Source organism: Callithrix jacchus, chromosome 2, assembly GCF_049354715.1.
Source record: "Callithrix jacchus isolate 240 chromosome 2, calJac240_pri, whole genome shotgun sequence".
Taxonomy (NCBI): Eukaryota; Metazoa; Chordata; class Mammalia; order Primates; family Cebidae; genus Callithrix; species Callithrix jacchus.
Window position 1 is genome coordinate 17,454,889 of NC_133503.1, and position 14,857 is coordinate 17,469,745.

General features: G+C 49.7%; 1 protein-coding gene across 12 annotated transcripts in view; it reads left to right on the top strand.

The window, feature by feature from the left end:
* The window catches only part of MMD2 (monocyte to macrophage differentiation associated 2), a 64,182-nt gene extending 50,774 nt beyond the window's left edge, over window positions 1-13,408 (top strand). For 4 of the 12 annotated variants that reach the window (XM_078358373.1, XM_035292067.3, XM_035292068.3 and 1 more), the window contains one exon: window positions 713-13,408. In XM_078358373.1, the coding sequence (XP_078214499.1) occupies window positions 713-916 (204 nt within the window). In that variant the 3' untranslated portion in view covers window positions 917-13,408. The remainder of the gene's footprint in view (window positions 1-712) is intronic. The other 8 variants (XR_013530515.1, XR_013530516.1, XR_004740054.3 and 5 more) reach the window with 6 other exon arrangements.
* The last annotated feature ends 1,449 nt before the right edge of the window (window positions 13,409-14,857 follow it).

The following is a 14,857-nucleotide window of genomic DNA, read 5'->3' on the forward strand; positions in this document are numbered from 1 at the left end:
GATCTCACCACTGCACTCTACCTGGGTGACAGAGCAACTCTGTTTCAAAAAAAAAAAAAAAAAGAAAGAAAGAAAGAGAGAGAGAGAGAGAGAGAAAGAAAGAAAGAAAGAAAGAAAGAAAGAAAGAAAGAAAGAAAGAAAGAAAGAAAGAAAAGAAAGAAAAGAAAAGTTATAAAAAATGTTACTTGAGGCTGAGTGTGGTGGCTAGCACCTGTAGTGCCAGCACTTTGAGAAGCCCAGGTGGGAGAATCACTTGAGCTAGGAGTTTGAGAGCTGCCTGAGCAACATAGTGAGCCCGCCTGCCATCCGCCCCCGTCTCCAAAAATAAAATAAAATTAGCCAGGCATGGTGGCGTCATGGGACGTCTGTAGTCCCAGCTACTGGGGAGGCTAAGGCAGGAGGATCACTTCAGGCTTTGGAGGCTGCAGTGAGCTACACCTGTGCCACTGTACTCCACCTGGGGCGACAGACCAAGAACATGGCTCAAGAAAAAAAAAAATGGTGAGATTTTAATAGAAACGAAAATGTCTGTCCTCTGAGAACTAGTCTGCGGAGAATTGCTGGTGTATCAGTGTGAAGGCTTCCCACCTAGGAGTCTGGGCTGGTTTGCCATCTGTGTGTCTTTTGGTTTTGGGGAATGGGGACCAGCTGATGCTTCCAGACACACTGGCTGCTCTTCTGACCTGTGCCCCACCCTTGTCCTTGCCGACAGCCCAACACCGAGGGCATCTGGGAACTGATGACCGGAGGGGTCTTCTACTGCCTGGGCATGGTCTTCTTCAAGAGTGACGGGAGGATCCCCTTTGCCCACGCCATCTGGCATCTCTTTGTGGCATTTGGTGCTGGTACCCACTACTATGCCATCTGGAGGTACCTCTATCTGCCCAGCACCCTGCAGACCAAGGTGTCCAAATGAGGTGACCCAGACTCCAGAGGTCGTTTGGGCTTCAGGAGCGGAGCACCACAGGAAGCGTTTCTGCGAATGTTAACCCAGAGCACAGCACCAAGGCCTGTCTTCCCTTCACTGGGTAGAGTTCTTCATGGTTCTCAGGTGACTTTTGGTGCCAGCCAGATCGGCCCTCGAGTCCCCAGCGAGAAAAGAAGCATTTAGCCATTCTTACAGAGAAGAAATTAACCCTGTAATGTGTTTCTATTTTAGATGAGTGTTTCCTAATACAAGCAACATTAACATCTTTAGGAAAGGAAGCAGGCGTGGTCCTGGAAAATTGGGGAATGGTGAGCCAATCTGTTTCTTAAGATCCTGAGGAATCTGGCAAGGAGTCCTGTGGGTTGTGTATACCTGGTGGCCAGAGCCTCCCTCTCTGCTACCAAAGTCCAGGCTGGGGAATTGTCTCCAGTTCAGGGAAAGGGGACAGCCCAGCTTGTAGATGAGGGATGGTGAATGGCTGTGACCATGGCAGACATCACCAATCAAGTGCAGCACGTGGGTGATGTCAGAATTCTTCCCAGTACAGTGTTCTGGGCAGCCAGTACCAATCAATTTGGCACTCACTATGGAACCTCTTTGCCCTTCCTATCTAGTATGCTGTAAATGGGATCTTGGCCAGAGTAACTGAAAATCTCCGTATGGAGATTTGCATGCCTACCTCCTCATCTCCCCCTCCCTTTTGGGAAGCTCCTGGAGTAGGCAGTTTGGGGGCAGTAGAGGGAAACTGAGGCACACACCCATGCAGCCCGTGACATTCTGTTCCACCGTATTTGGTTCTCAGTATAGTTGGGGATGAGGATGCTGTTACTTGGCCATTTCTTCCCATCTCCCAAAATCCAGAGACGTTACAAGAGCCAGTCTTTTATAATATGGGGCAAATATAATAATATGGGGCACTTGCTCCCTGCTCCATACTTAAGGTTGGTGATGCAAACATTTGGATTCTGTCTTGGTGCCAATCAGTGGCTGTTAGAGGTGACTCAAGTGTGCCCCAGAGGGAAGTCACACGGATCTGGGGAGACTGTTCCAGATCCCCTCAAACTCCAAAGTGCCCAGTAGCCCAACAACAAGACTTCCGAGGGTCTATTATTTAGTCCCTGTCAGGGCGGGGCCAGCCTCTCTGTCCAATGCTGCCTGGATGTTTACTGGGGAGGTGAGTAGCAGTCCCAGCTCCGAGACCTGAATTGGAATCTCAGATTCTCTGGATAAAGAATTTGTCTCCAATGGACAAGGTGGCTCACGTCTGTAATCCCAGCACTTTGGGAGGCCAAGGTGGGCGGATCATGAGGTCAGGAGTTCGAGACCAGCCTGGCCAACATGGTGAAACCCCGTCTCTACTAAAAATACAAAAATTAGTTGGGCGTGGTGGTGTGCCCCTGTAATCCCAGCTAGTTAGGAGGCTGAGGCAGGAGAATCGTTTGAACCCAGGAGGCAGAGGTTGCGGTGAGCCAAGATTGTGCCACTGCACTCCAGCCTGGGCAACAGAGCAGTGAGACTCTGTCTCAAAAGCAAACAACAACAACCACAAATCTGTCTCAAGTCAGGAGGTCCTCATTCAGAGTGGGGTGGGCACAAACAGGATGCCTTATGCCTATCTCTTGCACATTCCAGGGGGTTCTGGGGCTCCTACACCTGGAATCCTGTGTATCCAAGCCAGTGTTAAATCATCTCGACACATTCCATAGACCAGATGGCTTCTGAGCTGGGAGATGCTGTGTGAATAGCTTTTGTCTTCCTGCCCATTTGTGTCTGTGTATATGGTGCATGTGTATGCACACGTGTGCCTACACAGTCACTCCTAATGCCTGGAAGCTGTCTTCAGTAAGCCTGCCCTGTGGAGCTCACCAAATATTTCCTGCCAGCTGGGGTCAGGGCTGGAGGTCAACAGGGAAAGTTTTTCAGGGGAGGGCTGACTGGGGAGAGACTTGCTCCCAATGGGGACAAAAACACTGAAAACTTGACCTCTGCCTGGGCCTGGGGCTGGGAGAGGGGGTTCTGTGGGTTCTGGGGTGCTGTTTAGGAGACCTCCCAAAGCATGCCAGGCTAAGATAAAAATCCTGTCATCAAGATGCTGATGGAGGCCAAAGCACCTTCCTGGGACCAGTGAATTGGGACTCCTCCCTCCCTCCCTCTCTCCCTCTCTTCCACCCTCCCTCTCTCCCTCTCTCCCTCTCTTCCACCCTTCATTCCTTCCCCCTCCCCTTCCTTCCTTCTTTCCTCTTCCTCCTTCACTTCTTCTTCTCCTTCTCTTTCTTCTTTTCTTCTCCTCCTTCATCTTCTTCCCCCTTTCTTCCCCTTCTCTGCTTTCTTCTTCTAAGATACTTTGACTTATTTCCCTATCTGGATGACTTAGGACTTCTTTAGTGACTCCATAGCCACTGCTGACTACTCTGCCTGGCACCTGCGCTTCCTGTGCCCCCTCCTGCTGGGCATCTGGGCTTGCATTTTTCCCCAGGACAGCCTGCCCCTTCACGCCCCTGGATCTTTGGAGGTGCTGGTCCTGCTGGTGGGAACTCTATTGTTCCTCTTGTCCACCCAACTTGCTCCTACTCATCCTTCAAAACCCAGCTCAGGCATCAGCACTGGGGAACTTCTGGCCTTCCTCTGACTTGGGGGCACCTCCTCTGCTTCCTGCCAGGCTCCTGCCCTCCTGCATCACGGCTCGGAGCCCCGTCCTTCATCACACAGGTACTTGAGTCGGTCCCAGACCTGGGAGCTCCTGGAGGGAGGGACTGAGTCTTGCTGTACTTGGAATCGAATCCAGCATAACTCCAGCATTTAGACAGTTTCCTAACCTCTCTAAGCCTCCGTGTTCTCAACTGCTAAATGGGCATAGTAAGGCAGCACTTTGCCGGCTGCTTGAAGATGCAGCAGGATAAAAAATGCACAACACCAGCCTGCTCTCCCTATTAGTTCTGTTGGCTTTCCAATAGAAAACAACCCCGATCCTGAAGATGACACATTTTCAGGGGTGTTGGCCAAAGGAATGAATCACTAATGGTGGAATTTCCAACTATAGCTAGTCTGGTGAGAACATGAAGGGCATTCCGAAGGGTTTTGGCCACATTTTCCCCCCTCACTCCAATTCAGGACATGCTTCCCATGAGCCTTTTCTCTTTCCCAGCATCATTCTGGAAGAGATTTTCCCAGGATTCCATTTTACCCAAGCCCAGACCCTGGATGTCCTCCGGAGGCTTTGGAAGGTAGTGCAGGAAAGGTAAAGAAGTTTTCCTAGGCCATTCTCTCCCGTGGGCAAGTCCCCGTCCTGGCAGCATTCTAGGCTGTGCATGGGGTGTGTGACATAGAGAGGGGTGCCGAGCATGGTGGCTCACGCCTGTAGGGCTGAGATGGGTGGATCACCCGAGGTCAGGAGTTCGAGACCAGCCTGGTCAACATGAGGAAACCCCATATCTACTAAACATGCAAAAATTAGCTGAGACCAGACGTGGTGGCTCATGCCTCTAATCCCAGCACTTTGGGAGGCTGAGGCAGGTTGATCACCTGAGGTCAGGAGTTCGAGACCAGCCTGACCAACATGGTGAAACCCTTTCTCTACTAAAAATAGAAAATTAACCCGGTGTGGTGGTGGGCACCTGTAATTCCAACTACTTTGGAGGCTGAGGCAGGAGAATTGCTTGAACCCAGGAGGCAGAGCCAAGATCATGCCACTGCACTCCAGCCTGGGCTACAAGAGCCAAACTCTTGTCTCAAAAAAAAAAAAAAAAAAAAAGTGAGGGTGCCCACTGGAAATTCAGACAGTAGCACTCTCTCCTTTCCGTCCCCGGGGCCGTGATGTTCCTGGTGACCCAGCAGAGCTGTGATCATGTCTTAGGAAGGCAGCAGGCTGGCCTGTGTGACATTCTGGGCTTGCCAGCATCTGCACCCGTGCTCAGTGCGCACTCCCAGGGCAGGATGAGTGATGACTGGCAGGAGTGGGGCAGGGTCCTGCTCAGCGGACTCACATTTGGGAGGGCAGCTGAATTAGTGGCCCCGGGAAACACACCTCCCATTCCCTGGCCGCGTGCCCAGCTGGGAGGACTTCCCTGTAAGGCCCAGATAGAGCTTGGCTAGGGCTGTCCCCAGGGTTGACAGCCTTCTGGTCAGGGAAGGGTTTGAGTCAGTGTCACAGACCAGAGCTGCCTTTCCCACTGGATTAGAAGCTGAAGGTGCAGTTTGAGCTGTGCTGAGCCTTCTCTGTTCCATCAGCATCAGGCTCCGCTGGGGAGAATCCTAGGATAGCGCTTGAGGGTGGGGAGTGGGAAGCAGAGATGGAAATTGCGAGTGGGCCCAGACTGGAGACCTAAAGCCACCTTGGTAGTGGACGGGACTGTGCACAGTGCATGGTGGGATGACAGCACTGAAGGCTTGCAGAACACTTTTACAGTCCCTGGTTTTCTGTTTCCCAAACTAACTTCCCTTCCCTCCCCTCCCCTCCCCTCTCCTTTCCTTACCTTTCCTTTTTTTGATGGAATCTTGCTCTGTTGCCCAGGCTGGAGTGCAGTGGTGCAATCTCGACTCACTGCAATCTCTGCCTCCTGCATTCAAGTGATTCTCTTGCCTCAGCCTCTTGAGTAGCTGGAATTACAGACATGCGCCACCACGCCCAGCTAATTTTTGTATTTTTAGTAGAGACGAGATTTCACCATGTTGGCCAGACTGGTCTCAAACTCCTGACCTCAGATGATCCACCCATCTCAGCCACACAAAGTGCTGAGATTACAGGCATGAGCCACCACACCCCAAATTCTCTGTCCCATGTCAGTTTGCAAAAGCTACAGAGCCCTTTCCTCTGTAGCCGATGCCTGAGCTGCTGCTACTGGGCTCAGGAAGTGGGAGGTGGGGGCAGTTTGGGCTGCTAAGTGTGCCCACTGGCTTCATGCACTGCAGGGGATGAGAAGGTGCAGGTGGAGCTCAAAGGGTCAAGAGATAGGCACTTACCAAATTTGCCACCATGTACAGTGTAACCAGATGCTGAAATGCAGGCTCTGGGGACAGCATCTGTAGGATTCAGAAAGAGCAGTGACAATCCCAGCAGCCACTCCCAGTGAGCATGCTGACGTCACAGGCATGGTGTTCAGCAGGTGTGAAGAGAAAGAGCTGGAAGCTGGAGCAGGCAGAGGCTCACCTGTCTGGGTCTCCTCCAGGGTGCCGGTCTTCCTTGGTGGTTTTATAGATGCTCTCTTCACTGATTCACACAGACTCCCCCATGGAGTAAGGATAATTTGCCGATATTAAAAAGCAAGAAGCCAAACCCCAGAGAGGTTTGGCGATTTTCCCAAAGGCACCCAGCTTCTAACCAGCAGAGCAAAGCAATGAAGCCAGGACTGTCTAACACCCAAGCCTCCTGCCCTTGGCCAGACCTGGCTGCTTGCAAGGAAACCCACTGCCTCCAAATATTTTGCCCAGGGAGGAAAATTGACCTTCAAAAAAAATTAAAGAATCTTTTTTTTTTTTGGCAGGGCACAGTGGCTCACACCTGTAAGCCCAGCACTTTGGGAGACCAAGGTGGGAGGATTACTTGAAGTCGGGACTTCGAGACCAGCCTGGTCAACATGGCGAAACCCTGTCTCTATCAAAAATATAAAAGATTAGCTGGGGTTGGTGGCGCATGCCTGTGATCCCAGCTACTCAGGTGGCTGAGGCAGCAGAATTACTTGAACCTGGGAGGCAGAGGTTACAGTGAGCCAAGATCACGCTACTGCACTCCAGCCTGGGCGACGCGACAGAGTGAGACTCTATGTAAAAAAAAATAATAATAATAATAATAATGTGTTTTAAAACCTCTGGTGTGTAGCATTGCCAGTTTCCATGGTGTAAACACTCATGCCAGGGCCAATTCTGTGCAGCCGCAGAGGCATCGCTGAGGATGAAAAGGGACGTATATAATTGACAGTCGCAAATGCTGCAAGCCAGGTGCAGGCTGCTGCTGCTCCGCCACCTCCCAGTCATACCTCTCACGAAGCCCGGCCAGGGAAGTCAGGTGCAAAGTTGGTGACAACAAATCCAGCCCCAAAGGGTCCCTGTGTGGGGCCAGTTCTGTCACTGAGACGCTTAGGAACTGCATCGTAGGCGTCCAGAGTTTGGTGCCAGGTGGACCTGATCCAAATCCAGCTCTCCATAGACCAGTGTGCAAGACCCTTGGGCCAGTCCCTTATCCTCTCTCTGCCTCAGTTTTCTGATTTATGAAATGGAGATTACCATCCACAAGTGCTTTACACACAGGGTTTGAGTTTTTCTGTTTGGTCTTTATTTATTTATTTTTTGAGACAGAGTCTCGCTCTGTCACCAGGTTGGAGTGCAGTGGCATGATTTCGGCTCACTGCAGCCTCCACCTCCTGGGTTTAAGTGATTCTCCTGCCTCATCCTCCCAAGTAGATGGGACTATAGGCATGCGCCACCACACCCAGCTAATTTTTATATTTTTAGTAGAGACAGGGTGTCACCACGTTGGCCAGGCTGGTCTCGAACTCCTGACCTCGTGATCCGCCCACCTCAGCCTCCCAAAGTGCTGGGATTACAGGCGTGAGCCACCGTGCCCAGCCCTTATTTGGTTTTTAAAATTTTATTTGTTTATTTATTTATTGAAGCAGATTCTCTGTCACCCAGGCTGGAGTGCAGTGGCATGATCTCAGCTCATTGCAACCTCTGCCTCCCAGGTTCAAGAGGTTCTCCTGCCTCAGCCTCCCAATACCTGGGACTACAGGTGCCCACCACCATGCCTGATTAATTTTTGTATTTTTAGTAGAGGTGGGATTTCACCATGTTGGCCAGGTTGTTCCCAAACTCCTGACCTCAAGTGATATGCCCACCTCGGCCTCCCAAAGTGCTGGGATTACAGGTGTGAGCCACCGTGCCCAGCCTGTATCCCACTTTTAAAGTATCTTTTCATGTTATTTCAAGCTCTTTGTAAAGCTTATTTTAAAAGTTTACATTAAAAAAAAAAGTTTACATTGAATGGATGTGCCACAATTTATTTTGCCATTTTTGTAATTCAGGATGTATTTGTATATGTGTGTAGATAGTCTGTAATGAGGATATTTTGATATGAAGCCGATCCCTCCATTTTTTTTTCCCGAGATGGAGTCTTGCTCTATCCCCTAGCCTGGAGTGCAGTGGCATGATCTCAGCCCTCTGCGACCTCCGCCTCCCAGGTTCAAGCTATTCTCCTGCCTTAGCCTCCTGAGTAGCTGAAATTACAGGCATGAACCACCATGTCCAGCTAATTTTTTGTATTTTTAGTATAGATGGGGTTTCACCATGCTAGCCAGGATGGTCTCGATCTCCTGACCTTGTCATCCACCCACCTTGGCCTCTCAAAGTGCTGGGGTTACAGGTGTGAGCCACCGCACCCTGCCCAACCCTCCATATTTAAGGTATTTTTCCTAGGGCACATTAAGAAATTAGGTATAACTTGACTTCTGCTGACTGTACCCCCAGCCAGGGTTGCCATTCCGCCTGCTGTCACTGGACTGACCATTCTCCACACTTAGCACTTGTCTGCATTCCTGTGGAGTCTGGACATTCAGGGAGCTACTGCCAGAGAGCTGGTTTATCTGGAAGATCTAGAACAGTTAACTCTGGCACCAAGAGCAAGGTGTGGAGGGGAGGAGGCAAGAGGACTCCTGCCCTTGTCCTACTGCTGACCTGGTGGGCGGCAAAATAGGGAATATGGGTTGTGGAGGGGACTCTGCTGGAGGGAGAGCCACGAGGGGTTTATGTGAGGAGGATATCCCATCCTGTCTCACGTTGCTTCACTGCTAGGGTGGGAAATGAGGAGTCATTGAAGGTATCAGTGTTCTTACATCCTTAGGATGCCCTGGAGACCGATTGTTACATATTCGGGCTTTAAAGTCATTAAAGGACTGGTAGGATGAAATTAACCAGGGTGCGAGTATTTACACCATGGCGATTTGCGAATGCTACACATCAGAGCCTCGTGTTTTTGGAGAGCTAATTTGCAGGCACACCACATGCTGTACCACATGCTCACGTCTCTGCACACCGTCCTCCTGACTAGTATAACAGATAATATATGCACTCATGAACATGCACACATTCACATCTCTGTTCTTGTATTTTGCTCTTCCAAAACCTGGCAAGATGAAATTGCCCTTTTATTTGTTTATTTATTGAGATAGTCTCACTCTTTCGCCCAGGCTAGAGTGTGATGGCACGATCTTGGCTCACTGCAACTTCCACCTCCTGGATTCAAGTGATTCTCCTGCCTCATCCTCCTGAGTAGTTGGGACTACAGGCATCCACCACCATGCCTGGCTAATATTTGTATTTTTAGTAGAGACAGGGTTTCATCATGTTGGCCAGGCTGGTCTCAAACTCCTGACCTCAAGTTATCCACTCACCTTGGCCTCCCAAAGTGCTGGGATGACAGGCATGAGCCACTCAGCCGAAATTACTGTTTTCCTGCTACATGAGGACACTGTGGTTGCTCAGCCAGGGAAGTGACTTGTCCAGGGTCATCTAGCTGGTGCAGGTGAGGCCTGGAATTCAGCTCATGGTCCTTGGGAGTCGCATGCTTCTTCTTTCCACAACACCAGGCTTGTTTGCTCCCAGATAGGCAAGCAGGTAAAAGCCATTTCCCTAAGTCCTCCTAGCAACCTGTGTCCTGATTGCTGGATCCCTGATTTTGTCAGTTCTTCCTGAGCTGTGAGAAGTCTGAGGATACAAACGCTGATGTTCTCTGCCTGTGCCTCCCATCAAGCCACCGCAGGGAACTGGAAAAGGCTGGAAGTCTCTCTGGTGGGCAAGGACACTTTGTGCCCAAAGCCTCCTGTGCAGCCTAGCAGCCTTTGCAACCTGAGCTCTGGGAAAGCCTTTTGTTTTGGGGGCTTGACTGGGCAGAAAGGAGGCCGTGGACCGTGGGTCTGTCTCCTATAGCATCCATCTCTGTGCAGAGCTTTCTCCACCAGCACCCACATGATAAAGGGCATTTAAATACCTTAACAAGGCTATATCTATATATCTATATCTACATCTCTATATATATTTTGAGATGGAGTCTCGCTCTGTTGCTCAGGCTGGAGTGCCATGGCCAAATCTCAGCTCACTGCAACCTCCACCTCCTGGGTTCAAGCAATTCTCTGCCTCAGCCTCTCGAGTAGTTGGGATTACAGGCGCACACCACCACGCCCGACTAATTTTTGTATTTTTAGTAGAGATGGGGTTTCACCATCTTGGCCAGCTGGTCTTGAACTTCTGACCTCGTGATCTGCCTACCTTGGCCTCCCAAAGTGCTGGGATTACAGGTGTGAGCCACCATGCCTAGCCGGCAATATTTTATTTAAAGACTTATGAGTGTGTACATAGAGAAGTGAGTGTTTTTATCCCTTGGGCATTTTGGGATGAGGATTTGGGACTCGGCGCAGCCATGACGGGTTATCACAGGTCTGTGAGCGGAGGTCCCTCTGCTCACACGCCTGCAGCTTGTCCTGACAACTTTCGCTTTGCAAATCTGGCTTCCTGATGGACATTCAAATGGGTTTTTGCCCTTGTTGCTGTGTTTAAAAAGGAGGGTGCGGCGGGTGCGGTGGCTCACACCTGCAATCCCAGCACTTTGGGAGCCCAAGGTGGGTGGATCACCTGAGGTCAGGAGTTTGAGACCAGCCTCACCAACATGGCGAAACCCCGTCTCTACTAAAAATACAAAAATAGCTTGGTATGGTGGCACATGCCTACAATCCTAGCTACTCAGGAGGCTGAGGCAGGAGAATCGCTTGAACCTGGGAGGTAGAGGTTGCAGTGAGCCGAGATTGTACCACTGCACTCCAGCCTGGAAAACAAGAGCAAGACTCTGTCTCAAAAAAAAAAAAAAAAAAAAGAAGGTGCTACATCTTGGCTGGGCCAGCAGCCCTTACAGGGTAGGTGTTGGGTTTATCTGTATATCATGTGACTCGCCCATTTCATCACCTGGGGTTCAGGTGGCAAAGGTCAGCGTCTTCTGTTTACTACCATAGGGCAGTGTTCTTCAAGCCTTTTTGATGAAGAACCATACTAAGAAATAAATTTTCCAGACTGGGCACAGTGGCTCACGCCTGTAATCCCAACACTTTGGGAGGCCAAGTCAGGCAGATCACAAGGTCAGGAGTTCGAGACCAGACTGACCAACATGGTGAAACCCCATCTCTAGTAAAAATACAAAAAAAAATTAGCTGGGCATGGTGGCACACACTGTAATCCCAGCTACTCAAGTCGCTGGTAGGAGAGTCGCTTGAACCTGGGAGGCGGAGACTGTGGTGAGCCGAGATCGTGCCACTGCACTCTAGCCTGGTGACAGAGTGAGACTATCTCAAAAAAAAAAAAGAAACAGGGCTGACTTCGGTTTTGGTGATGTGCTCTGATATTTGCTGTCTTATCCTGTCCTAGCCTCATCTATTTTGGGTGCTACAACCAAAATGCCATAGACTGGGTGGATTATAAACAACAGGAGTTTATTTCCTATGGTTTTGGGGGTTGAGAAGTCCCAGAACAAGGAACTGGCAAGTTCAGTGTCTGGTGAGGGCTGCTTCCTGGTTCAAAGGTGGTGTTTTCTCATTGTGTCCTCCCATGGCCAACACAATGGGCAAAGCAGCTCTCTCAGGCCTCCTACGTAAGGGTGCTAGTCCCATTCATGAAGGTGCAGCCTCCCTGACCTAATCACCTTCCAAGGGCCTCCCTCCCTCCCTCCCTCCCTCCTTTCTTTCTTCTTTCTTTCTCTCTCTTTCTCTCTTCCTGCCCGTCTCCTTTCCTTTCCTTTCCTTCTTTCCTCCCCTCTCCTCCCCTTCCCTCCCCTCCCCTCCAAGTCTCACTTCATCGCCCAGGCTGGAGTGCAATGGCACAATCTTGGCTCAACCTCCGTCTCCTGGGTTTAAGTGATTCTCCTGTTTCAGCCTCCTGAGTAGCTGAGATTGCAGATGTGCGCCATGGCACCCGGCTAATTTTTGTATTTTCAGTAGAGATGGGGTTTCACCATGTTGGCCACTTCAAGGCTGGTCTTGAACTCCTGACCTCAAATGATTCACCTGCCTTGGCCCCCTCCCAAAGTGCTATGAATATGCCTGGCCCAAACGCTTCGTTTCTTAATACCATCACTTTGGAGTTCGGCTTTCAACCTAGAATCTGGAGGGACACAAACCCTAGCACCATCCAGTCTTATCCTATCCTATCCCATCGTATGTCATTGTTTCAAGTTGCTGGTTGCAACCCACCAAATTGCTCTGATGCCCCATGAGCGGGTCTGAATCCTCAGTTCTGGAAGCTGTTCTTGGTGGTACATTCCCAGAAAGCCACAGTTGCTGATAATAGGTGCTTAGTGTCTATTTGCTGCGATCAGCAGGGCTCAACATGGTGTCATACCTTGTGAGCCAGAGGGCCCCCAGGCCATATGGGGACAGGTAAGGAGAAAGAAATTAGGAGCTTCCAAGAATCTGGTTACCTAGAAGCCTGACCCCACTGGGAGGAATACAGGGTCACATTTTATGGGCTCTTGTTTCGGTGTTGGCTACATTCATGGGGGACCTTGGGGCTGAGTGGTCCTAGAGACTCAGTGGGCTGCGTGGCCCTGAGCCTATACCAGCATTAGGTCAGGAGGGTTGAGAAGGCAGGAGAAAGAGATTAAATAGGCCAGGTGCGGTGGCTCATGCCTGTAATCCCAGCACTTTGGGAGGCTGAGGTGGGCAGATCACTTGAGGCCAGGAGTTCGAGACCAGCCTGGCCAACATGGTGAAACACCATCTCTAGTAAAAATATGAAAATTAGCCAGGTGCAGTGGCAGGCACCTGTAATCCCAGCTACTCAGGAGGCTGAGGCAGGAGAATCACTTGAACCGGGGAGGCGGAGGTTGCAGTGAGTTGGGATTGAGCCACTGCACTCCAGCCTGGGTGACAGAGCGAGACTCCCTCTCAAAAAAAAAAAAAAAAAAAAAAAGAAAGAAAGAGATTAAATACACTGGAGAAAGGAGGGCACCCAATTTTGGAAAGGCTACTCTGCCTCCCCAAGCATTTTCAAATTTCAGGCTCTGGCATTCATAGAATGCACTGCCCACCAGTCCTGTTTACACTGCCAGTTTCCGCTAGGAGCTCTTCCACTTCTGCAGGTGCAGGCCTTGCTGCTTCTTAAGGCCTTTCTCTGGGGTGGGGGGACGCAGAAACTATATGATTGTCTTTCATATTCACTTTTATAGACCTGTGATATCTACAACGTCTGAGCGTGGCATTTGCAGCATGACTTTTAAAAAATCCTGCTGGTGTTGGACCTTTTCTGTGTTTGTGAAATTGCTATTTTGTATTAACACAGTATTTGGTAAACATTTGTATTAAGAAGAATAATCCCTCTGCTGAATGTTATTGTTTCCAATGGAGTAGAAAGAACTTAAATTTAAAAAAAAATCAAGATGTTTCACTCTTGCCTAATAGTCTTTTTAAAAAATATATAGAAAGGAAATAAAAAGATTTATAAAAAGAGAAATCTTTTTATAAAAATGTTCTCTGTTCATTGTAAGAAAATGGGATGATTGAGGTTGGGTGTGGTGGCTCACGCCTGTAATTCCAGCACTTTGGGGGGCTGAGGCGGGGGATCACCTGAGGTCAGGAGTTCTAAACCAACCTGGCCAACATGGCAAAAGCCTGTCCCTACTAAAAATACAAAAATTAGCTGGGCTGTGGTGGTGTGCACTTGTAACTGCAGCTACTTGAAAGGCTGAGGCAGGAGAATCACTTGAATTTGGGAGACGGAGTTTGCAGTGAGCCAAGATCGAGCCACTGACTGGGTGACAGAGCAAGATTCTGTATCAAAAACAGAAAGAAAAAGAAAGAGGAAAGGAAGGGAGGGAGGGAGGGAAAGAGAGAGAGAGAAAGGAAGGAGGAGGGGTAGAGAGAGAGAGTTATTGCCGAAATATATGGGGTAAAAAAGAGAAAGAAAAAAGGAAAGAAACTGGAATAATTATTGCCGAAAGAAATGGGGGTGGACTAACACTAAAGAGAATGGGATATGTAGAAAAGACAAAGTGAAAACTCCCGTATTGGCTTCAAACAATAGTCATCCATGTGTTTTGTGGTTTTCACGTGCCAGGAATTAGAGCCTGGGCCTCGGCTAGAGGAGGTGGACGTGAGGCTGGAATCACTTGAAGGCATGTTCTTGCACGCATCTGTTGGTTAATGCTGGTGGCTGACTAGGAACCCAGCTGGAGAAGTTGGCCAAACACGCTGTTTTAAAATGTAGGTTTCAGGCCGGGCACGGTGGCTCAAGCCTGTAATCCCAGCACTTTGGGAGGCCGAGGCGGGTGGATCACGAGGTCAAGAGATCGAGACCATCCTGGTCAACATGGTGAAACCCCGTCTCTACTAAAAATACAAAAAAAAAAAATTAGCTGGGTATGGTGGCGCATGCCTGTAGTCCCAGCTACTTGGGAGGCTGAGGCAGGAGAATTGCCTGAACCCAGGAGGCGGAGGTTGCGGTGAGCCTAGATTGCGCCATTGCCATCCAGCCTGGGTAACAGGAGCGAAACTGCTTCTCAAAAAATAAATAAATAAATAAATAAATAAATAAAATGTAGGTTTCAGCTGGGTACAGTGGCTCATGTCTATAATCCCAGCACTTTGGGAGGCTGAAGCAGTCAGATCACTTGATCCGAGGAGTTCAAGACCAGCCTGGGCAACATAGTGAGACTCCCATCTCTACAAAAAATAAAAATAAGTTAGCTGGCATGGTGGTGCCCACCCGGGGTCCCAGCTAACTTAGGGACTGAGGCGGGAAGATTGCTTCAGCCAGGGAGTCTGAGGCTGCAGTGAGCCGTGATTGTGCCACTGCATTCTAGCTTGGTGGTAAAACCTACATCATCATCATCATCACCATCGTTGTTATTATTTGAGATGGAGTCTCACTCTGTCACCCAGGCTGGAGTGCAGCGGTGCAATC